Source organism: Lampetra planeri, chromosome 47 (assembly GCF_965212315.1).
Source record: "Lampetra planeri chromosome 47, kcLamPlan1.2.h2, whole genome shotgun sequence".
NCBI lineage: Eukaryota > Metazoa > Chordata > Hyperoartia > Petromyzontiformes > Petromyzontidae > Lampetra > Lampetra planeri.
The window spans coordinates 7,427,652-7,451,885 of record NC_136153.1 but is presented as its reverse complement, the minus strand read 5'-3'; the positions used below and the strand labels follow the sequence as shown (position 1 = coordinate 7,451,885).

General features: G+C 51.9%; 1 protein-coding gene across 12 annotated transcripts in view; it reads right to left on the bottom strand.

Annotated features, from left to right (window-relative positions):
- Positions 1–24,234, bottom strand: part of PDE10A (phosphodiesterase 10A) — a 136,525-nt gene that overhangs the window by 23,632 nt on the left and 88,659 nt on the right. For 3 of the 12 annotated variants that reach the window (XM_078615573.1, XM_078615581.1, XM_078615580.1), the window contains exons 3-13: positions 22,397–22,476; positions 15,966–16,089; positions 13,157–13,206; positions 10,312–10,452; positions 9,291–9,446; positions 8,837–8,887; positions 7,796–7,858; positions 6,860–6,918; positions 3,714–3,765; positions 2,326–2,468; positions 1,726–1,818 (exon numbers count right to left, since the gene is read on the bottom strand). In XM_078615573.1, the coding sequence (XP_078471699.1) occupies positions 1,726–1,818; positions 2,326–2,468; positions 3,714–3,765; positions 6,860–6,918; positions 7,796–7,858; positions 8,837–8,887; positions 9,291–9,446; positions 10,312–10,452; positions 13,157–13,206; positions 15,966–16,089; positions 22,397–22,476 (1,012 nt within the window). The remainder of the gene's footprint in view (positions 1–1,725; positions 1,819–2,325; positions 2,469–3,713; positions 3,766–6,859; positions 6,919–7,795; positions 7,859–8,836; positions 8,888–9,290; positions 9,447–10,311; positions 10,453–13,156; positions 13,207–15,965; positions 16,090–22,396; positions 22,477–24,234) is intronic. The other 9 variants (XM_078615583.1, XM_078615584.1, XM_078615582.1 and 6 more) reach the window with 7 other exon arrangements.

Below are 24,234 nucleotides of genomic sequence, written 5' to 3'. Positions count from 1 at the left end.
GCCGTTTGCATTCGGCACTCATTAACGCCGTAAAAATGTTGACTTCAAGTTTTCGTGACTGCAGGAATTCATATTCTTTGGGTCTTTCGGTAAAGTCACGTAGAAGAAAATAACAAAAAATAACCCCCTCTTCCTGATGACGACCGCTTGTGTAGCGATCGAAACGTCGCAGTTTTTTGTTATTTTTTGTTATTTTCTTTGAACCTATCTACGTGACTTTACCGAAAGACCCAAAGAAAAATGCAGTAAAATGTACACAAATGGTTAATGCACAGGACTGCATTTTATAAAGCTATATAGATTTATTTATTGGGGAGAGGGGGGGTGAGCTATGATTTTGGGGGGCCCTCAAAATCCAACACCCTGGGCTGCAGAACCTAAAGCTTCCGCATTTAACCTGGCACTGAGCGCACATTTAAAACGCTTCAATATCCTCATTTACAAACCATCGGCTCATGCCGGCCACATTGCCCAATGCCAACGTTTGCTCAATTACCCAGAACTAAATGTGCACATTAATAGCTGCCCAGGAGCAATTACAATCATCCGGATGTCTCCTGAAACAAACAGCCACTCTCTCTGGGCTTCTCACCTGGTTCAATAAACGATTTGTGAAAAAAATGCAATTAAAATATGGCACCACGTTGGGAGCGGTGAAGAAATGCACACTCAAAAAAACATCGCCGCCACCGTCACCACCGTCACCGCCGTCACCGCCGCAGCCACCGAACGACAGCATTATGAGGGCGCGCACGTTGCACGCAAAGTTGCTCGCGACGAACGAACCACAGCACCTCGCCTATCTCGTCGAGGGGGCCCAAACTATCGCACTCAAACTCTGGTCATCCTCGCCGCGACAGCCTGTGTTGGCTAACCATCGAACAAAGACGCTCTTTCGGATGCGCTTCTGCGGTCGTCTGGAACACTCTTTCTTCTGATATTAGGAAGCTGCTGGAGCTGTGTACTTTTAAATTTAGATTGAAACCTTTTCTTAACTGATTTTTGTGTTTAGTTTATTGTCCTTCCCCCAGACTTCCATTCAGCATGGTTGGCTACGTCGTGCGACATAAGTTCAACATACATACATACGTCGTCACAAAGCGATGTCTTATAACTAAAACATGTGTACATGGTCAGCCCTTTTGTTGATTCCGTCAGATGGATCTTTCTTTCCCCCAGCCAGGTGGCTAAGGCTGGAGTGGGTGGCGTGTGTAGTGTGGGTGGTGTGGGTGGTGTGTGTGTGGTGGGTGGTGTGGGTGTGGTGGGTTGGTGGGTTGGTGGTGTGGTTAGTCTGGGTGATGTTGGTGGTGTGGGTGTGGTGGGTGGTGTGGGTGTGGTGGGTTGGTGGTGTGGGTGGTGTGGGTGGTGTGGGTGGTGTGGGTGGTGTGGGTGGTGTGGGTGGTGTGGGTGTGGTGGGTTGGTGGTATGGGTGGTGTGGGTGATGTTGGTGGTGTGGGTAGTGTGGGTGGTGTAGGTGGTGTGGGTAGTGTAGTTGGTGTTGGTAGTGTGGGTAGTCTGGGTGATGTTGGTGGTGTGGGTAGTGTGGGTGGTGCAGGTAGTCTGGGTGGTGTGGGTGATGTTGGTGGTGTGTGTGATGTTGGTGGTGTGGGTGATGTGGGTGGCGTGGGTGATGTTGGTGGTGTGTGTGATGTAGGTGATGTTGGTGGTGTGGGTGGTGTGGGTGGTGTGGGTGGTGTGTATGCACGGTGAGTGCGAGCCGCTTGCCGGTTGAAGCGCGGGTCTGCGTAGGCGTCGGGAATGTTCAGCACCATCCCCGTCTTGGCCACCTGCCCAGCGATGCCCTTCTCGATGGAAAACCTGCAAGGTAAGAAGACGAATGAGATGAACGAGATGAAGGAGGAGGACCCAAACGGGCGAGCACAGCGGCAACCGCCGAGTGATTTTGCGCCGCGCGGAAGTCAACTTCCTACCTGGGTTGAGGCCAAATGGAAAATGACTGGTCATCGGAATTATATTTTCACGTACTTCTCATCAGAATTCGATTAGCGGCAAAAAGACCGTGGTCTCCGACTTCCTCTGTCATCGATGCTGCCTCACAACTGACATTCTGGTTCACGGTAATTTCGAGCAATTGCCTAAAATTGTTCACCGAGAAAAGCCATCGCCATCATTATCAACCGTTTCCAGAACTTTTACCCAACCGCCCCCCCCCTTTGTACACCCGTCACAACAAGCGCGTCTACAGGTCCTGTGGTCCAATCCACAGCTGGATGTGGACGTCATGGCAGACTCGACGCCCAAGGTTACAGGGAGTTCCACGACGTTTGTACAATCCACACCCTCGCCTCCCAAGCGCCGGATCACCTGATCTCCTTTGTTTTCCTGAAGACAGGCTGGCCTTCCTTCTCCTCCCCGATGTCAAACAGGTCGGAGTAGAGCTCGTTGTTCTTGTGGTCGACTTGGAAGAGAGCGCAGCGGTCCGCGTTGACCAGATTCTTGGCGTAGATCTGCATCGCCCGACGCACGCGCGGCACAACACAAAGGCAAAGATCCCCCATGTAGCCTTTGACAGACTGTAAGGGCCAAGTGCCGTTCGCCAGCGCCTATGAAGGCTGGCACGGCACACGAAAGGGTGGGTGACTAGGACCATGTCTCCCTCGCAGCGATGTCTACACACCACACCGGGTACTCATCTCAGGCTGAGTCGACCTAGGGGAGACCCAGGACCGGTTCAGATAATCGTCACTGGTGTTAGCCGTGAGCGGGAATCAAACTTGGGTCGCTACTTTAGGTGATCTGTAAGAATGTTGAACTTCTTCCGCGCCTTATGTAGCCGACCGTGCTAATCGGAGGTGCGAGGGAAGGTCAACAAACCAAACACACAAAGCAGTTCTAAAGAAATACTTTTCGATCTAACATTTAAAAGTGCATAGCTTCAGTGGCTTCCTAATATCTCTGTCCTGGACAGTGGAGCGCGCGAGCCCCGTGGCTGTTTTGGCAAGGCGATTAGCCCGGTTGGCTACGTACGGTGCGACAGATGTTCAACGTACGCACAGGGCGTCAACATGACTCGGGTAGCGTACACGCAAAGCGCCATGGACGCGCTGGGGCGCTCCACCGTCGACCGAACATCCCACAGTGCCACTGTCGCGTCCCCCCCCCCTCCCTTTCTCTCTCGTGTACACAGCCACGGCAAACATGGCACGCACATGCACACGCATGCACGCGCACGCACACACACATGTGTACGCACACACTCACCAACGCGCACCTTCGCTCAATTATTTATCGGCTCGCCCCCCCCCCCCCCCCTATTCTTCAGCGGCAACATCTACGGCACAAATAAACTGCGGGTCGGAAACAGTGAAGGACTCATCTTCTTGGTTCTTTCGGTAAAGTCACGTAGCAGGAAAATAATAAAATAATAAAAATTAAACATTAGAAAATACAATTCTCACGACATTTCGGCCACAACGCAAGCAGCCGTCCTCAGGTGAAGAACAGGGCTGTCGGAAAGACAGCGTCTGTCGGAAAGACAGCATCTCATTCAGACGCTGTCTTTCCGACAGACCTGTTCTTCACCTGAGGACGGCTGCTTGCGTTGTGGCCGAAATGTCGTGAGAATTGTATTTTATTACGTTGTATTTTTATTATTTTATTATTTCCCTTCTACGTGACTTTACCGAAAGAACCAAGAAGATGAATCCCTGCAGTCACGAAAGAAGCTTTAAATCGAAAAGTGACGGACTCACCATGATGTGCTCCAGAAGTGAATCGATGGCGACGATGTTGTCAAAGTACGTTCTGCGGGATTGAAGGCAGGGCGGACAACAGGGCGGGTTAGGGGTCCGTGCCTACGGACGCTTCGGCGGTCTCCTCTCCGTGGAAAGCCAAGAAGGGACACACTTAAAGCGATGATCAATTCGCCCAGAACGCACCCCATCTCACCACATCCAAGAAACTCAGCCGGTGTTTTGAGCCTGCCCAGTGTGCAAGATGGGTGACCACCACGGACAAAAGACCGGAGCAGTAGCAGTAGGCGTTGTGGGCAGTAGAGGGCAATGCAGCACAACCTATGTTTATTCTGCATCCCAGCCCGCAAATGACCAGCGTGGTGAAGTATGGTCAAATATCCCTGATGGCTAGGATTGCCACCTGTCCAGGTTTTTCCAGGATTTCTTTCTTTTTGAAGGAGTTGCTGTCCTGGCAAAAAAAGTGTGTTTCTGGGTCATTAAAGGCCCCCGGGTTTTGTCAGTTGTCACGAGAATAATAATGACGATGACGATGCACCAGTCAAGGCAACGCTTTCACACGTAGTTCTCCCCTCTGCCGGTATCGCGAGAGATTCTACTTCACGTGTGTCCCGCATTTTTGTGGTGCAGAAGCCCCTTATCGGCCAAGTAGATTTTTGACGAAACGGGCTGCAACAACTTCCCGCAGGCGCGGTTCGTGTCCACTAGGGGCGTTTGGGGCGACGCCTCATCAAGCAGCTGGAGGTTGAGAAATGATTTTTCTAATAAATAAAAATTCTATAAATTTTTTGTCGTGTTAAAAAAAATTAATTTCGATTTAAAGTTTTCGTGACTGCAGGGATTCGTCTTCTTGGTTCTTTCGGTAAAGTCACGTAGAAGGGAAATAATAAAATAATAATTTTATTATGTTGAATTTATATTATTTCCCTTCTACGTGACTTTACCGACAAACCATAAAAAAATAATAAAATGTAATGATTTTTTCAACGTGAATTGCCTCGTGAAGGTAACATCTTAAGTTGTTCACATTCTGATGTGTGCCTCGGGGAGGTCTCGGGGCGGCTTTGAAGGCGTCCTACGAGCGAGACATTTCCCCTTCGTTCGTTGCGATGAGCTCCTAGCATTGTAGCCGCACCGTTTGAGACCCATTCAGGGCGGGGAAAGACGCCCGTGGCCACGACGCGAGGTTGCACCGTGCAAATAGAGCAGGTCATGGCTTTTGGCAGCGTCAACGGGGTTGTGTCGTGTGGACTTGAGGGTCATGGGGACAGCATTTGAGTGCTTTGTTGTTTTGTTTCCTATTGGTTATAAATAGGACAGCTATATCACTTTCACAGGAAGGCCAATAACATGACGTGGTTGTTCTTAATCAGAACACCATCTTTTCAGAGGTCACTCACACCTTTACATCATCTGCACCTAGTTTACACAACAAAGGCTCATTCCTAACAGCGTGCTTCAGCCGCACCGAACCTCACAAAAACAATATTCAGGCCCTACCTTGGCTCCTCCCACCCTCAACCAGTATATATACAAGGACTGTTTTCTTGGAATTTCTCTCACTTGATACAGCTATCGTGCTGTGACGGTTCCACCTGAAGACGGAGGCTTGTGTTGCCTCCGAAACGTCGTGATTTTATTTGTATTTTACTTTTATTAATTTTAATTTTATTTTTTTTACCTACGTGACTTTACCGAAAAAAACCTAAGAATATCACTCACAACAGTCCCGCCTGGTGGCGATGTCATGAACCCGCCGCTGATTGCCCGCGCAGCTGCCCGGCGGTGGCACGCTCCCCGCTTGTTACCGACGTTCTCGGTCGGAATGCGGCCGTCCGGCCAGCCTGGTGCTCGAACCGTGGGAATACCACGCCGCCCGCCTCCCAGCGGGCATCACAGATCACGTGACGTCATTCGAAATTATGAGGCCACCGTGTGCTGGCGTCATGGCCCAAATATGCCACAAGTTTGTAATAAACAAATAATAAAAATCCACACCGCGATTTGCTCGATTTGGGATTTACGCGGAGCGGCAAACGTCCGCAGGGCTTGGCCGTGAGACGCGGCGACGCCTCCCCTCGCGGTATCCTTGCGCTTTGAGACTTGCGCGGAATGCGAGATGTGGTAAATTATTAATTATCATCGTTTTTCCCCCCCTCTAATTTCCGTCGCGAGCGACGGTGCGGGCGCTGCAACAGCTGCGACGCAGTGACGTGCGTAGTGTAGGCCACGTGCCTGCCCCAGGGTCATACATTTCTCGACAAGACCGGCAGCGCGGCCTCTGCTCACGTGCTCGGGACTCGTTAAGCAAACACAATATCCCTCGCTAAATAATAGATGCCAAGGGTGAATTAATCATCGCAGGTGGAGTGGGGCTGGGGGCATTTTCAAGGGGGGGGGGGTGGAAGGCAAAGGGTGTCGCGGACAGAAGACGAAGAACGCACTTCACAGTAAGCAAGCGCTGCGAAGCTCGCCAACGGGACAACATGTACACACGGCGTCACCTTTGCCAGCGGGTGGAGCGGTGGCACGGTGTTTCTACCGCGCTGCGCTATGAACCCGGCGACCGGAGTCCGATGCCAGCGGCAAGTGATATCTGAACCGGTCCGCCCCCACCACCCCCCCCTCCCTCTTGGGTTTTTCTCTCCGGGCACTTTTTTTGGCTCTTGCTCCCAAATGATGACAAAAAAAAATAACTTTTTCTATAGAATAAATATCCCGCGAACAACGTCATGAGACTCGGTGAGTCTCCACTGAGCAGATAAATAATGAAAGTTGCCTGTTGGAATTACTCGGATAGGGGGTGCAATGGAACAGTGGTCACCGCGCTGCACTTCGAAGCCGAGGATCTGAGTTTGATTCCTGGGAATGGCTGGCATCAGTAGCGAGTGATGTCTAAACAGGTCCTGAGCCTCCCATCTTCACCAAGACGCACTGACCAGCGTTGACGAAGTATGATTGAGCAAATAAATTAATAGATAAATATGAATGGCATTGGTGGATTGAGAATGGCTGGATTTTCTGTTTGTGCTTGTTCTCATCATGTTTAGTCTCAACCTTCCGACGACACAAAACACAAAGAGCCACAGGCTCGGGTAAAGCCGGTCGCTTTAACGCTGCTCCCCATCCCAATCTCGTGGACTCACTTGGAAACGTCCAGGAGGAAGTCGTTGAGCTCCGTCTGCTTGGCCAGCCCATGACTCACCTGGGAGAGGAGGAGGGGGGGGGGGCACGTGACAGCGCTCCGAGACTGCTCCTTGATATCCGCGAAAGGAAAGCGGTCCACGCGCCAATTCAATACCGTTTGTGCGTAAACTTTCACCCATGCTTTCAAGTGTAAAGTGAGACCTCCAACGATGATTCGGTCGTCTCTCAGCGGTGAAAGAAGGGGGCAAACCCGAAACCAATGAGGCGGCAAGATAATGTCGGTTTCTTTACTTTTATTTTGTCTTCGCTACCAACTGTATCCCTGAATGTGCCATCGGAGTCGTGTCTAAGTTTGCTGCCAAATCTTCCGATCCAAGGTCCGCGATTACCGTATCACTCCATTCGCTAAATATCGTCACATCCCGATCAACAGTTAAATGTTTTTTTCTTAATTGTATTTAATTTCCATACGAAATCATTACGATTAACAATTACCCTTCAAATTCATGTTTTGCTCATTTATTTCCAGAGTAATTAACGGCGTGGTAATTATAGTATGTCATTATTTTCATCGTTAATTTGATTATGTAATGATCTCTTGTGTAACTGACAGCACGTGCCTTATCAGTGCTATAGATTGTGAATTTGAAATGTATCGAATACTTCCGGCAGGCTTGTGCTGAGTTAAGTGCAGTTATCTTTTAGTTAAGTTTTCTTTATTAAAAATGAAAGCATTGCAAAGCACAAGCACAATTGAATACAAATTGTAAATCCCATTACAAGGTCAAAAAGGGAAATGAGATTACGATAATCGTTACATCCTAAAAATGAAGTTCACATTGCACCGTGAAAATTCAGGAGATGATGAACGAATTGAGATCTCTCGCAGAACAGTGTTAGAGAACAGCCCACAAAGGCAGACACCCCAGAGCTACCTCTGAGATCCCTTCAAGTGACCTCTGGTCCACACAGTTGGGGGCGGCACTTTCCCACCTGCCCTGCAACATAGAGTAGTGTGTGTCGCGTGACAATTACAATTATATGTTTTAATTCTCATACCTGACGCTGTGCCAAATTACGCGCAGTTGCCCAATCCAGAGCCATCGTTGATTTCGTGCTATCATCGGTGACTGGGCTGCGGCCATCAACTCACGACACTTGAGGACCCTGTATAACCATCAGCCAGTTCCCTGGAATCGAACCCAAAACCTCAGTGGTGCCACCCAGCCACCTCCCACGTATCCCTCCGATGACGAAAGTGTTACTTTATTTTCTCTCGATTATCGTTTGTACACCACCGCCAACGCAGTCAATCCGTTCGTTCAATAAAGCAATGGTGGGCTGAGCGCTCACCTTGACAGCCGCGAGGCGGTGCACCCAAAGCCGTGGACGTCAAGTGCCTCGACGTCGAGGCACCGAATTAAAAGGGCCCTAATCGGCACTGACCGTCTACCCCACAGCTTTGACCACGAAGCCCACGAGCCCTCGCTCGTGATTTAGCGGAAGAGCAATTCTGCGTTTCACAGACAGGGGTCAGGCCCGGGGTTGTTTCTTAAAGGCTAGTCCCGCGACTGTGACGTTTCTCAGTTTTGTGGGTTTATTTTTTTACTCACGACCATGTGCCAACGGGTGGGCTCAGCTTCAAATTGAAAACTCACGAATGAGTGGGCATCGAGACCAACTCAAACCGCCGCACGGATGAAAAAGAACGGCGCTTAATATCTCACGGAGTACATCGTGAGCCGCCGGACAGACTGGCAATGTTGCGGCACGTGACTAGTGGTAGCCACATTGCGGTAGGCGAGCAGGACGCGATATGCCGGGTGTGTAAATGTGTTTTAATGAAGACGATATAATGGGTGAGTCGAGTAGGAGGCAATGGGGGAGTAGCCGGTGATGGGTTGGTTAGCTTAGGGGCCGTGAGTGAGCGTCCAGCGGCAAGCGAGCGAGCGAGGTGCTGGCGAGTTGTTCTTTACCTGCACCTGGTGAATAGCCACAGACGCCCACGCCAGCAAGGCGGTGGCCACCTGTGCACCAACGGCCGCACATACAATGCACACACACACATGACAAACATGTAGACCCACACAAACATTACAATGCAAACATGAGAGCCCAAAAGACAAAGTCCCCCTGTTAGAGCAAGTGCTGTTAGCGAGTAGCAGCGTCTATGAAGGCCGGCACATGCACACGAGGGTGGCGAACATCACGCCCGGCCGCCTTTGTCTCCCTCGTGGCGATGTTTACACATCGTACCAGGTACTCATTTGAGGCTGAGTCGACCTAGGGAAGGCCCAGGACCGGTTCGAATACATCGTCACTGGTGTTGGCCGTGAGCGGAAATCGAACTCGGGTCGCCGGGTTCGCAGCGCAGCGCGCTAACCGCTACACCACGGCTCCCTACACAGGCACACACACAGACGCACACACCTCCTGGTGCCGGATGGTGAAGGGCTCCTTTCCCCAGCGCCGCTGTAGCTCGAGGACTCCGAGCAGATCCCCGTTGGCGGTGATGAGCGGCAGGCAGAGCACGGAGCGCACCTGGGCGCCCGGGTCCAGCCCCACACCCTGGGGGAACCGCTCATCCTGCCACCGACAAACACAAAAACAAAGATAAAGGATCCCCACCCTCATCCATAGCCACCACGGACTGTTGGGGCAAGTGCAGTTTAGCGCTCTCCCCACCGCCCTCTCCCCACCGCCCCCTCCCCACCGCCCCCTCCCCACCGCCCCCCTCCCCACCGTGCTCTCCCCACCGCGCTCACCCCACCGCCCTCACCCCACCGTCCTCACCCCATTGTGCTCTCCCCACCGCGCTCACCCCACCGTGCTCTCCCCACCGCACTCACCCCACCGCGCTCTCCCCACCGCGCTCACCCCACCGCCCTCACCCCACCGTCCTCACCCCATTGTGCTGTCCCCACCGCGCTCACCCCACCGTGCTCACCCCACCGTGCTCACCCCACCGTGCTCTCCCCACCGTGCTCACCCCACCGCGCTCTCCCCACCGTGCTCACCCCACCGCCCTCACCCCACCGTCCTCACCCCATTGTGCTCTCCCCACCGCGCTCACCCCACCGTGCTCTCCCCACCGCGCTCACCCCACCGCGCTCTCCCCACCGCGCTCACCCCACCGCCCTCACCCCACCGTCCTCACCCCATTGTGCTCTCCCCACCGCGCTCACCCCACCGTGCTCACCCCACCGTGCTCACCCCACCGTGCTCTCCCCACCGTGCTCACCCCACCGCGCTCTCCCCACCGTGCTCACCCCACCGCCCTCACCCCACCGTGCTCACCCCACCGTGCTCACCCCACCGTGCTCTCCCCACCGCGCTCACCCCACCGTGCTCACCCCACCGTCCTCACCCCATTGTGCTCTCCCCACCGTGCTCACCCCACCGTGCTCACCCCACCGCGCTCACCCCACCGTGCTCTCCCCACCGTGCTCACCCCTAGGATGTCTTCCACCAGCACCGTCTGTCGCACCTTGGCGACATAGGCCGACACGGTGGCGCCAAACCCCACGGGCCCAGCCGGGATCAGCCTCTGCTGACCCTCTTTGGCTCCAGTCGGCGTGAAGAGGCACAAGCTCTGCGCAAAGGTCAAAGTGGGACACAATAGAGTTGACCCCCATGGAATTCTCACGGCTGGGGTCAGAACACTCCACTGTATATTAATTCAAGTATCAGACGACAACAAGGGACGGGATAGTGTCCCGCTTGTAAGAGTGACCCGGGTCACCGAAGTCACAAAGGCAAAGCAAGTAAAGTCAAAAAGAAAAGGACGGCATTGAAGCGAGTAGAAATCGGCGGCAAGAACAACTGCGTCACACGATAAACCGAAAATATCACGCAAATATTAAACGGCGGTAAATAATAAATCCCTGCAGAGCAAGTCGGCCCACGCAGACCATATTTGGAATGATCAAGATATGATTGCGCATGGGACAATTGCGATTAAGTTACAGACATATTGAACAGAAATAATGTGGCAATTTTGAACACAACTCCCCCACACCTGTGGGTGGACTGGAAGTTTGACCGCCCACCCACTCCCCTTCCAAGCCTAATTCTGACCTCTCGAAACTTTTGGTTATGCAGCTGATGATTGCAGTGACATCACCAATTCCCTCCCATAGTATCCTCCCTATACAGCGACACACACGGGAACCGAAGTGCAACTTTTTTTCCCGCAACTATTTTCGTTACTAGTCGGGTAATCTAGCCGATAATCGGTAAAGTAACGGGTTATTTAAATAATTGTGTGGCTCAGCCGTACTATAAACTCAACGCGTTCGTCAATGACACTGTGGCCTTAAAAGGAAAAATGTATCATACGTGTCGTTTCGGGTAATGGCCCTTCTCCATAGCACACGGTTTGTACTATAAATAACGTTTTTCAAAATCATAGAATCCGAAGAACGAAACGCCTTTAGTGCTGGCTCATTTTACGGAGAGAATTCAACAGCCAAAGTTGGACACGCGCTGTATTTAGCATTCTTAGAATTCAGCGGTAATGCCCGGCGCCTGCGAAATTACACGCCGAGGCATCATTAGCAAAATTACGGCAGCAGTGGGAGAAATGTTCTGAGTGGACTTGTCCCTGCCTTCCGCGTTTCATGCTGCAAATACCGCTGAGCCTCACGGCACAGCACACACGCTTCACGAGCAGCACTCCCCACTCCGTCACCAAACGCCGAGGCCATATATGGAACCGAAGCAAGCGGAGCGACTAAAGCGAGAGGGACCCAACGGTGAAGTCACATCTGAGATGCATTGGCAGCTACAATAAAACATCGTCATGGACAGCCCCCTACATCCCAGCGGTGGAAAGGAAACGTATAGCGGTGAAGAGAGGCCCGTATCAGGCGTGGGGTGACATACTACGCTACGGCCGGGTTTCACAGTAGCGCAAGATGGTCCGTACGTGCCTGCCCGTTGCGTTACTGCGTTTTGATTTAAGTGCTTTGAAGTTTCTGAGGACACGAGCGCGGGGGGCAATCATGCCGTGCGTGCCCATGAAACCAAAGCAAATAAAGACACGGAGTTACAGTTCAGCGCGTGGGAGCAGATTTAGGATGCGCGTCGGCGAAACGGCAAATTCCTCGGCCCAGTTTCCCAGCCTTCGCTCGCGCGCGAGTTTTTCAGATTGTTGATATTTTTTCTTTATATATATTCAGTGTTTTCACTCGTCCTGAACCGCGTCGCAGCGTACATCTGCGTACCATTCCACGAGCGATGTTCGATGTTTGTTTACGCATTTCAACTACGGAGGGCTGCCCCCCCCGTGTAAACCGAAGCGTTGCCTTTTAGCCGACTACCGTTTCCGAGCGCTGCGGAACGGCGAGTTTGTTTGTGCCGCTCGTTGTTGCAGAGGTTCGCGTTTCGAGCCACGGCTTAATTACAGACGGGGGGGCAAGAACTTCAAAGTTGCGCCGTGGTGGACGTTAAAGGGCTAGGACAGGGGTCGGCAACCAAAATAACAAGAAGAGCCATTTCTTTCCAATTCGGTACAAAATTCAGTATTTCAAGAGCCGCAATGCATCTGAGTACATACTGTACATACGTACATATCGTCAAGAAGCAGCCCGTAAAGAGCCGCATGCGGCTCCGGAGCCGTAGGTTGCCGACCCCTGGGCTAGGAGATGTTAACTACCTCGCCTGGTATGCAGGAGGTTAGTGGGTTGGATCCCGACTCTGACGCATGCTGCATATTTGGAGTTTGTGGCGTCTCTCTCCCCGTGGTCGCCTTAATTTTTCTCCGGCTCCTCCGGTTAGTCCCCTCCACATTTAGAATCCACACGCGCTCAGAGTATTTGGCTGCTATAAATTTCTACATTGATGAGCCACTTCGTTGAGCTCTCATTTCCGGCGAGGTCGCGACTGAAAAAGAGCTGCACAACTCAGTGGAGCCTTACCTTGTTCAATAAAAAAAATAGTTTATTGATTTTATTAATTTGAAAAATGACACCGCAAAGTCCTCAACTGGGATCACACGTAGCAACATCGAGTCCTGCTGTGAAACTACTGCAGACTCGTCTATTATCGAATTGGGAAGAAAACTCAACTTGACAACATGGGCCCCCCCCCTATACTGGCAGGCTCTACTCGCCTGTGAAACACAGAGTCACCACCGTAGCCTTGCGTTATAAGAATGGCCCCGGTGCCGAAAGTACTAATTTACTATCACCATCGTTGGTGTTGTTATTATTAGCTGAGAACCTGCAGAGACTGCAGAGAGATGGTATGTCAGGGGAGACCTGGATGACGGTGGTCACCGTGCAATTGACACTCACGTTGTTGCATTCGCCCAGGAAGTAGAGGGAAAATCCATCGGCGTTCGTTGCTGAAATTTGGGAGCGACAAAAGCAGGGGATTAGCAACTCGCGTTCGGCCTGCTCCTCCTGAAGAGCGCCGCCCGCACAGTCCGCAACGGGCGGTGACGTTAACCCACCGCGCACGCACCAGGGTCGCCGTGATAAGAAATCCTTGACGATACGAGATGACTTTTCGCACTTTGACGATTTGTTGCTGCCGTTAGAATATTCCCACAACCCTGTAAGTGTTTTCTAATTGGCGTGTGTTCTTCGCCTGCCAGAAGCCTTCTCGGTGTTGCGCGCACGCAGTAAACGTGCAAAGTTGGTCTCAAAATTAGCACGTAGTTGGAACCGTGGTTGTAACCGGCGCGTAACGTAATAAAAAAATAAGTACATTAGCCACAAATATCATGATTTCATATGACCACCATTCCGCCCAATTAAGGCGGAAAAATATGTGTAGCCAAGCGCTCATTTATTTGCTAATGCACATTTGTTGGAAACTGTAATTATTATGCTCTTGCTAGTTCACAATTATTTCTGTCAGCAAATAAAATATATATATTTTTTAAAACATGCGCAACGATAAAACCACTATATTGCAATGTTTAGCAAAATGAACAGTAACAATCAAGGTGGACATTATATTGGACGATATATCATAGTATCACCACACTGCGCCAACTCGAATGTTCACAAACCAAGACCTAGACACGCACGTACGCAAGCACGTGGACACGTATAAGTGCGTGCACACAGGTACACAAATACACACGCACCACTTTGCCCTCTCTGGATGGTTATCCATCCAGACGCACTACAGGCCTAACGCCTGCTTAGATCCTCAGATCTAACGTTGTGCGCATTTTGGTGTAAAGGTACAGCCCTGCAATTGCTCGCTCGCACCACTGCTGACAAAAGGGCCTCCCCACTTGAGGGAACTACTTTAGGGAGAAGGGATATTGGCCTACTCTTCCACGACTGGCCAAGGCGGGGGAGTACCCACACTTTATCCCATCACTCACAAGTGACCTAGCGATCTACTAACAATTTATAATGCTGCTGGGTGGACAGATGCAGGTGGAGATAAGAAACTTGCCCCGTGGTTTCAACTGCCGGTCTGAAGAGATTGCATTTAACTGGCGAGTCCGATGTGCGACCCATCATTTGGCCGCGTTAGAAAAGGATTAGAATTGCTTTTTTGTTTAGTTTGTGTCCTTACCCCACACCTCCGATTAGCACCGTTGCCCACGTACGGTGGTGCGAAAGGAGTTCAACAAACGCACATACATTATTTGCCTGGGCTTCCAACAATGGCTCTGTGAGATAATTGGCACCTGCGAGGAAAGGTCCGGTACAAAGTCCTCGCTTACGGCCAATGTTGTGTTTGCCGCGTCTGATCTGAGACGGGGGGGGGTTGGGATTTTTACTCTGAAGAAAGACAAACACGCAATGATGGATGCCTTTTTTCTCATTTGCAAGGAAAACCGCACCGATTGTTTCGTGTAAACTAGCCGGGGCAGTGAGTGGTTAAAGTAGCTGGGGCAGTGAGTCGTTGTAAACTAGCCAGGCCAGGGGGAGTCGTCATAAACTAGCCGGGCCAGTGAGTCCTTGAGCCACGTCAGGTAGGCGCCAAAAACGATACGTAGTGAATTTCACCATGAAGGAAGCCACGACTGGCCAGTGTGTTGGCACAAGACAAATGGTGAATGTTCATTTTTGTTTTATCTGATCTTTGCACATCTTCGTGCATAAAATAAAATGTGAAAATTTGGAGAAAACCCATGATTTCCAGGCCTGGTTCTCATTGCCTCACACATGTCTCCACAGTTAGAGAATTACTGCCTGTGATTTTGTGGTTTTGTGGTTTTGTGGAGCGAGACACAGAGTTGTTACGGATTGGGCATTAAGGCCTTGGGACATCGACAATGATGATGTTGATGATGATGATAGACCAAGTGCATTGCGCTTAAGGCAGGGGACCGCATGTACAGAAACAACACTGCATCATCCAGGTCAGTAACTGCTTTCTATACAAAGTCGCAGACCCTTATCAGCTTCCTATAACAGCCAAGTGGCTCAGCGGTAGAGAAAGCAGCTCACGTGCGGTATGCTGCAAGTTGAAATCCTGGGTGGGCATTGACGTAGCCCATCATCCCTCCGGGATAGATAAAGTGACTACCACTTCATGGATAAATCAACAGTGGCCTTCCTATGGAGTGACTCGCCCCCTCATCATAGTTTGTTGCCCTCCCGCACCCTCGATGAGCACGGGTGGCTACGTTCGGTGGTGCGAAAGAGGTTCAACATGCACACACACGCAGCAATGTGGAATGTCCACCACGGGCTCAGGGCTGTGAACGGGAGACGAAGCGCTTTCACCGCCTGGTGCAGAGGTTCACGGTTCGAATCCAGCGGCCGCCCTCATTGTTTACCGCGGTGCGGTTTCAAGATCCCCTGGCGTCGCTCGCAAGAGCAGGCCACTGTGTGACGGGCACCAGGGTCCACATTTTCCAACAATCGAAAAGTCACACCGCACATTACTCAATTGGAATTACGCACGGCGAGCATCGCCTCCGGCTGATGAAACAATGCCCGATTGTCACCCTTGTAAACTGAGACTATCCTGGTCTCTTGTTGAGTTCCCACTAAAAGAAACTTGATTTCAGCAATATTTTTTTTTACTTTGACACCAGAGGGCACGGAGTCGCCCATGTTTGCCACTGGTTCAGGCCGTCACACAGGAGGCGACAGCCTGCCTTGCTCGCCCGGCCCGGCAGTTGCGTACCGTTGTGGATGATGTAGCAGAGTTCGTGCAGCAGAAGTTTGCTGTCGCCGCCCATGTCCAGCCTCTGCTCGATGTGGCTGTTGAGCTCGTACACGACCGCCTGAACGTTCGTGTCCTGGTACTGCTGGGAGAGGTGGGGGGGGGGCAGAGGAACGAGCGTCAACTGGCGAAATGCCGCGTCGCTCGCTCAAAAATTGTGCCGTTCCCTCTATTTGTGACCCGCTATCCCCTTGCGCTGTCTCCGTCCGACGTGCTTCTCGGAGCGTGCCGCGTGTCGTTTGGCCCGACGTCCGACGTTCGGGAGCCGAAGAAGCTCCCAGCGCGCGGAGCGAAACGTCGGACATCATGCTGAACAATGCGCGGTAAAAACCCGAAAACCAATTGGGGAGTTTACATTTTGGTTTGCGTCAGATAGGGAGCAGAGGGCCTTCGTCCTCGATTCAAAAGACTTAAGTCGTTACAATGCTGTCTATGCTATTTATCAAAAGAAGGTGTTCCAGCTATAAGGTCACGCTCGGGCCGACACCGTTCGGGCCACGTGGGTTAGGACTCCAGTTAACACCAGGGAGACAAACACTATGGCTTTCAGGAACTGCAAAACACTGATGGCAATCCCTTGTTGCGTAACTTCTAAACTTAGGCTTGCTAGGCAAGCCCTGATCTTTCAATCCACGAAGCGGTCATTAACCAAATTAAATCCGTTTGCTAATCATCGCTCGAAGATGACACGGCACCATCACCCCCCTTTCCTGATGCTGACCGCGTGAGGAAAGCGGAACGGCAGCATTGTCGCTTTGATCTCCCTGACGTAAAAAGTAAAAAACTAATTTCCAAATTGCCCCAGCCCCAAGTGATCATCTTTACCAGCAACAGAGCGGCTCAATTAGCGGCCTACTGCCATGATAATTGGTTAGTTCGGAGGTAATTAGCTAACACGATTGGATGCGCAACGAGGTGTGTGTGTGTGTGTAGTGTCTGTGGTGTGTTTGGTGTGTGTGGTGCGCATGTGTGGTGCATGTGTGGTGCGTGTGTGCGTGCGAGTGTGTGGTGTGTGTGCGCACGTGTGTGGTGTGTGTGTGCGTGTGTGTGTGTGTGCGCGTGCGTGTGCGCGTGTGTGTAGTGTGTGTGGTGTGTGTGTGTGGTGTGTGTGTGGCGCGTGTGTGTGTGTGGTGTGTGTGTGGTGATGTGTGTGTTGTGTGTGTGTGGTGTGTGTGTGTGTGTGGTGTGTGTGTGTGGTGTGTGTGTGCGCGTGTGTGTGGCGCGTGTGTGTGTGTGTGGTGTGTGTGTGGTGTGTGTGTGCGGTGTGTGTGTGGTGTGTGTGTGGTGTGTGTGTGTGGTGTGTGTGTGGTGTGTGTGTGTGGTGTGTGTGTGTGCGCGTGTGTGTGGTGTGTGCGCGTGTGTGTGGTGTATGCGCGTGTGTAGTGTGTGTGTGCGCGTGTGTGTGCGCGTGAGTGTGCGCGTGTGTGTGCGCGTGTGTGTGCGCGTGTGTGTGCGCGTGTGTGTGCGCGTGTGTGTGGTGTATGCGCGTGTGTAGTGTGTGTGTGGTGTGTGTGTGTGGTGTGTGTGTGGCGCGTGTGTGTGTGTGGTGTGTGTGTGTGGTGTGTGTGTGGTGTGTGTGTGCGGTGTGTGTGGTGTGTGTGTGGTGTGTGTGTGCGGTGTGTGTGTGGTGTGTGTGGTGTGTGTGTGTGTGGTGTGTGTGTGTGTGGTGTGTGTGTGCGCGTGTGTGCACATGAAGAGAGTGGGGAGGGGAAGAGAGAGGTAGCAGAGACACAACCCGAAGGGAAAACACGAGATGGTATGACGAGCCGGAGTGGGGCAAGGTGACAGAGGACGAGAGAGAAGCAGAGTCAAACACAACAGCATCTTCTTCCTCGCACGGCTGATGATCAAGTGCAACAACTAGTCTGTCCCCCCCCCCGCACCTCCGATTAGCACGGTTGGCTACGTACGGTGCAAAAGAAGTTCAACACACGTACATACAACTATAATTTTACACTGAGGTGGTTGAGCCAGACGATTGCGTCAGGAGGTGCGGAGTAGCGCATCGCTGCGCTATGCCTCCTGGTCCTTCTTCGCGTTCGTGAAATCGGGCATCATGTCTACGCTGTATGTGCCAATGTCGGGAGAAGCGCGAGTGTCGATGAAGGTTCGTCATCCACCGCTTAGGTTGTCGCGGTTGTGCGGCGCTGCCGTCCGATGTTTCTCTCCACATGCCGGGGAGCTTCAGAAACTGAATTCAGGAACTTCCTGGGGGAATTGAATTCCGTTCCTGAGGAAGCCTCCCAGCACGTGGAGAGAAAGGTCCGTGATGAATCGGCCTCCTCCGCTGTTGTGAACCGGCCCTTGAGTCGTAACGTCGTGTGTTTTTTTGAACGTCGTATTTTGAAATGGAAAGTTTTAAGCACGCGAATAGATGAATCGGAACATGATCAAATGTGTGCTTCCTGCTTCCACGAAACTAAGATTTTCATCTCTCGTGACTGTAACATCGGTGTTTTACACAAGTCTGCAAAACTTCCAAAACGTCGTTGCATTATAACTTTTACTAACGTGATCCGAGCTGGTGCCTGCTGAGCTTAGAGTTTCTTTCAGCTCCAGACCCAACACAAAGATTTGGGTGAAAGTCAAGGAGATTTGGGTGAAAGTAAAGATTATTAAATGAATAATTATAAAACGATTAGTCCATATATTAACAATTAAATATGTATTTATTCCCCCCCCCCAAAAAATGTTGTTCATAGGCCTACAAGCCTTCCACAGGCGGACTTGTGTACGCAGGCAAAACTCTTTGAGGAGTTTCAACTTTTCCGCATCTCATCGGCAGTAAGCCCAAGTGAATTAACAGCTGCTGGGTTGCCAGCTGCTCTATACGGAGGGTGCAATCTGACCAAACCACCCCAGAGTCCATAATACGCGTTTTTTTGGGTTAGATCGCGTAAATATAAATGTGTCGTTGAACCCGCCACCACTGCCAATTCGTCACTAGTACAGCACAAAGTTGTGTTGGAGAGCCAAGCCACAACATTTACAATCCGAGTACAACGTTTCGCCAGTAATTACAACTAGCTTTATCAGGCGACAGCCAGATTTGTGTTCGCCCGATCTCGAAATACGGCAAAATGTGCTCGCCGTGACGCAGGCGCGCAAACCGCCTGGCGCTCTCTTTTGCGAGTAACGCCAAAGAGGGGAAGGGATCTTTAACGTCCGCCGCGAAGCAGACGGCGTCACGTACGGTTCTCACGCCGGGCCGGTAATAACCAGGGCGGCCCGCCGGAAGTCGAACCGCGAACCTCTGCAGCAAGCGGCGGCCGAACGCACCGGAGCGGAGGATCGTTGTCGCGAACCGAATCGACGAGGCAGATGCGCGCCGTTGTTCGACGCAGAGAGATGCATTTTCGATGCCGTAATAATGAGTTGCTTTGCAAGAGGCCACGTAATGAACGACGCCTCAAAGTGCACGAGCTTGTTTGCTTTAGGGGAAAATTAATGGGCTCTTATCTGCATCCTTTTTAGACCGAGGGCTTAACATTATCTTTCTCTCTTCCGTCCGCGCGGGGAATGACCTATTGCCCACCAGTGATTTGGACTGTGTGCGTGCGCGTGTGTGTATATCCGAGCATATACACACACACTCACTCACCCATATACATACCGTAAAAGGTGGCATTTGAATACATCTACTGAAGGTTATGTAAACACCGCGTATTTTTATAAGCTTCGGCAGAACACTGCCCGTGGCTCAAGAATGAATAAACTACATACGCGGGAGGGCACATGCCAAAAACCACTGGGAACGAGATACTAAAAAAGGTATGATTGTTTTAGGACGAATTAACTTCACGGAGACACAGTCGGGCCAAGTCCCAATTCCGACTGCCACTGGCGACCCTTCCCCAGAGCCAGGTATCGAACCCTCGCTGCTTCTGTCAGGGTGGGTTTCTGCTATGTAAGTATGTTGAACTTCTTTCACACCGTATGTAGCCAAACGTGCTAATCGTAGCAACGACATTGGCCATGATCCAGCTGCGATCCACCAAGTCAACTTCCAAGTCGCTGGGTTTACAGACTTGCAGTGCCACCACCACCACACCTAAACTCACACTTTTTTTGAAAATTATTTTTCACGGCCTCAATACTTTGAAATTCTCTTCTTCTCCAAACCCTTAGTCCGCCACTGCTCCGCTACACACGCGACATTTTATGCGCACACTATTTATAAGTCTACATTCATCGATGCGGTCGATGCAGCTGAAAATGAGCGCATTGCGCGGATGACATAACGCCGGGCAGCGTGAACCTTTGAAAGCTAAACTCAACGCGCTGTAAAGGTATCCCAACTGTGACGCACGTGCCCTTCAAGAGATCCGCGATCAGCTGTCCGCACGCCGGCTGTGATACAGCTGCAGCTGCTGCGGCTAATGTGCCAGCTGCCGATGCATTATGTGGAGAACACTGGATGCAGACAGTGAAGTTCTTTGACTTGTTGCTGTCAGTCGTCCCATTGCCTCTCTTTCTCTCCCTCTGTTGTTTTGCAAACACCGCGTTGCGACGCTCCTCCCACGTGTTTTCACGTTGTACCGCGCGTGATTCGGCACGGCGTCCGACGTTCCGCTCCACGGGCCGGGAGATATTCTTTTTCAGGAACTGCGATTTTCACAGCTGAACTCTTCAGTCGCCAAAGGGGCTCCCAGCGCACGGAGCGAAACGTCGGACACCATGCCGAGCGCACGGTACAAAACCAAAAACAGGAACGCAACAACAGCGCAACCACGAAAACCTACGCGGCGGGGTTGTGCTAAATGACGTATGATTAAGTGTCAATTAGACCGAGGTGAACACGTGGCCACGTGGCCCACAATAACCGTGTGTGTCAAGAGACATTGAGCCAGCACCATTGGGCTCCTAGGTTCGAATCCAGGCAACCCGCCCATATGATTAAAACCAGATTCGTAAAAGTGCGGTGAGTTTCATGGTCTCAAGTCGGTCACAAATAATTATTGGCATGACGAACCCCCCTCCCCCCCACCCCCGCGTCCCCGTAACGTACAAATTAGGTTTTGCGCTTCATTTAGCAGATACCATGAATGAGAGCTAAGTCAAATTAATTGAGAGAGGCGCGTGGAGTGAAGCGCTCGGTAAACCGTGCTGATAAACGGCACGCTCCCCGGCACGGAACGCTCGGGGACATCGCGCAAGCGGGCCCCTTTTTGTCGTCACCTTGAAATCCTCCCCCAACGCGACGTGTGGCGAGCGTTGCCACCTGTTGAGGCCCAACGACAAAAAAAACCGGGACGTATCGTGGCAAGAACAAATATCTTCTTGGTTCTTTCGGTAAAGTCACGTAGAAGGGAAGTAATCAAATGATAAAAATAAAACATAATAAAATAATTCTCACGACGTTTCGGCCACAACGCACGCAGCGGTCCTCAGGTGAAGAATGAAACACCACCAAGCTTAAATATGCGCTCCAAGCTTGGTGGTGTTTCATTCTTCACCTGAGGACGGCTGCTTGCGTTGTGGCCGAAACGTCGTGAGAATTATTTTATAATGTTTTATTTTTATTATTTTATTACTTCCCTTCTACGTGACTTTACCGAAAGAACCAAGAAGATGAATCCCTGCAGTCACGAAAACTTTAAATCGAAAAAAAAGAACAAATATCTTTACAATGCCTGAAGAGGGCGAGGAACTGCATGTGCGATGCATTGCCTCGAGTAGTGTTTTATCACGTTGCTGACAAACACCGGGAGCTTTCAATATTCTCGGGAAGACTTACGGATTTCCCAGGGTCAGTTGCCACCTCGACCAGGACTCAGCGTCCCGATATTCCCGTGGCTAATGTTTCTGCTGGGAATGCCGGACGGGATTTTTGCGGCGCTTCTTCGCCCCGTGTGTGTGCGCACTCCCCTGGCAATAATCGGAATACGTAAGAAGAGCACAGGAAGAAGAGGCAAAGGAGGGGTGACGTGGGGGGCCAGACGTTCACTTCCAAGTTGCACGTTTATCTCGTTCACCCGCAGGTGAGGAACTCAAGAGTGAAAAAGTCTGACAATTTGGGGGGTGACGGTGGCCGTGCACAGTCCCGGTTGAGACCATTTGTGGGCAACTTTCGAATTTGAGCAAAATTTCGACCGCGACACGCGCCAGCGCACAATGGGCCACGGACGTCCGCTGATTATCACCGCGCCCGCAGCATTGATCCAGGGGTGGCCGCTCGATTCGAACCGGCGACCCCCTGCAACGGCGGCGGCCGCGGAACGGGGCGACGGCTGGGCCCACGTCACCGCTCCCCCAGGGGACAGAGAATGAAGAGGACGGCGGGAACAAAGGGGCGAGTGAACAGCACGAGGGGACAGAGAGCGATGGGGGGGGGCAGGGGGGGGGGCAGAGAGAGAGAGAATCGTGTACGTGGGTGATATCACGTAAAGCACCTTCGAGGCCGCATGCTGACGTGGTAATGAGTTAGGGGGCGACGTACTCACCCGTGTGACCTCACGAACGCTCGCATTGTCTGTTCACACCCACGGCGTGTATGTGTGCGTGTGTGCGTGCGCGTGTCCGTGTGAGTGCGTGCGAGTGCGCGGCGGCGTGTGCGTGTTTGCGTGTTGCGTGCAAGTGTAAGTGCGGTGAAACAGAACGACAACAAAAAGACAACAAAACACACGGTTACTTGCAGATATTGACAGAAGCCCAGAGCGTACACACACATCGTACGCACGATGCATATACACACACACAAATGCATTTGCGTAGACACCCGCGCGCACACGCATCTTTGGACACAGGCACTGCACACAAAGACAAAGATTCACCCGTATATCTTTAACATAGTTCTGGGACAAGCACCTATCAAGGCCGGCACAGCACACGAGGGGGTGGGTGGCCAGCACCACGCCCGACCGCCTTTGTCTCCCCAGTGGTGATGTTTACACACCACACCAGGCACTAATTTCAGGCTGAGTCGACCTAGGGGAGGCCCAGGACCGGTTCAGATAATCGTCACCGGTGTTGCTCCGTGAGCGGGAATCGAACCCGGGTCGCTGGGTTCATAGCGCAACGCGCTAACCGCTGCACCACCGCTCCCCACACGCACGGACACACACACACATGCAGGGACCATAGACACACAGCGACATGCATTAAGATTCCCATTTTTTAGCATAGGAAACTGTTTGTTGGGGCACGTGCTGTTAGCGAGCACCCGTTAAGTCTGACAGAGTACAGGTGGGGCAGTGTAGGCACCATCACATCCAGCCACCTTTCCCTCCCCGACGCGGATCTTGTTTACATACCGCACCGCGCATTGCTGAGGCACCAGGGAAGGTTTCGAGAACACTTTGCTGTTGACGTTACCCATGGCAGGGACGTGAACCCAGGTCACCAAGATGGTCGCGGCTAATATGCTAGCCACTGCGTCTCGTCTCATCTCACAAACATTGCAAAGATCCCCCACCGCCCCGGCAGCCTTAAGAGGCTGCCGGGGGCACGTGCTGTTAGCGAGTGGCATCTACGAAGGCCGGCACGGCGCACGAAGAGGTGGGTGGCCAGCACCACGCCCGGCCGCCTTTGTCTCCCCCAGTGGCGATGTTTACACACCGCACCAGGTACTCATTTGAGGCAGAGTCGACCTAGGGGAGGCCCAGAACCCGGTTTAGATAATCGCCTAATGTACGTTGCGGGTTCGTAGGGCAACGCGCTCACCGTTGCGCTACCGCTACCCACACACTCGCATGCACACACACACAAACACTCGCATGCACACACACACACTCGCATGCACACACACACCCACACTCTCGCACACACATAAAAAGACACAGATCCCCCCGTATAGCCTTTAACAGGCTGTATGTATGTATGTTGAACTTCTTTCGCACCATACGTAGCCAACAATGCTAATCAGAGGTGCAGACTTTTGGGGAAAGTGCCGCTCGCAAGCACACAAGGACACCTTTATCCCCCCATTGCCGATGTTCTCATTTAAGGCTGAGTCGACCGAGGGGATGCCTCGGTCCGTTTAAAATATTTCGTCGCTGCGAGCGGGAATTGAACTCGGGGCTTTCGCCGGGTTCAATCGCGTCGGGCAAATAATCGTTGCGCCACCACTCCTCGCTCGCGCACACAAAACACTCAAACATATACGAAAACACAAACGCCCACGTCAATTCACCGGCACGTACACAACAACAGCAACAGCAGCAGCAACCGCGTTCCTCTACGAAGCGATGGAGCGGTCAAACCAAAGCGCTTCGTGTGCCAGGCTACGTGC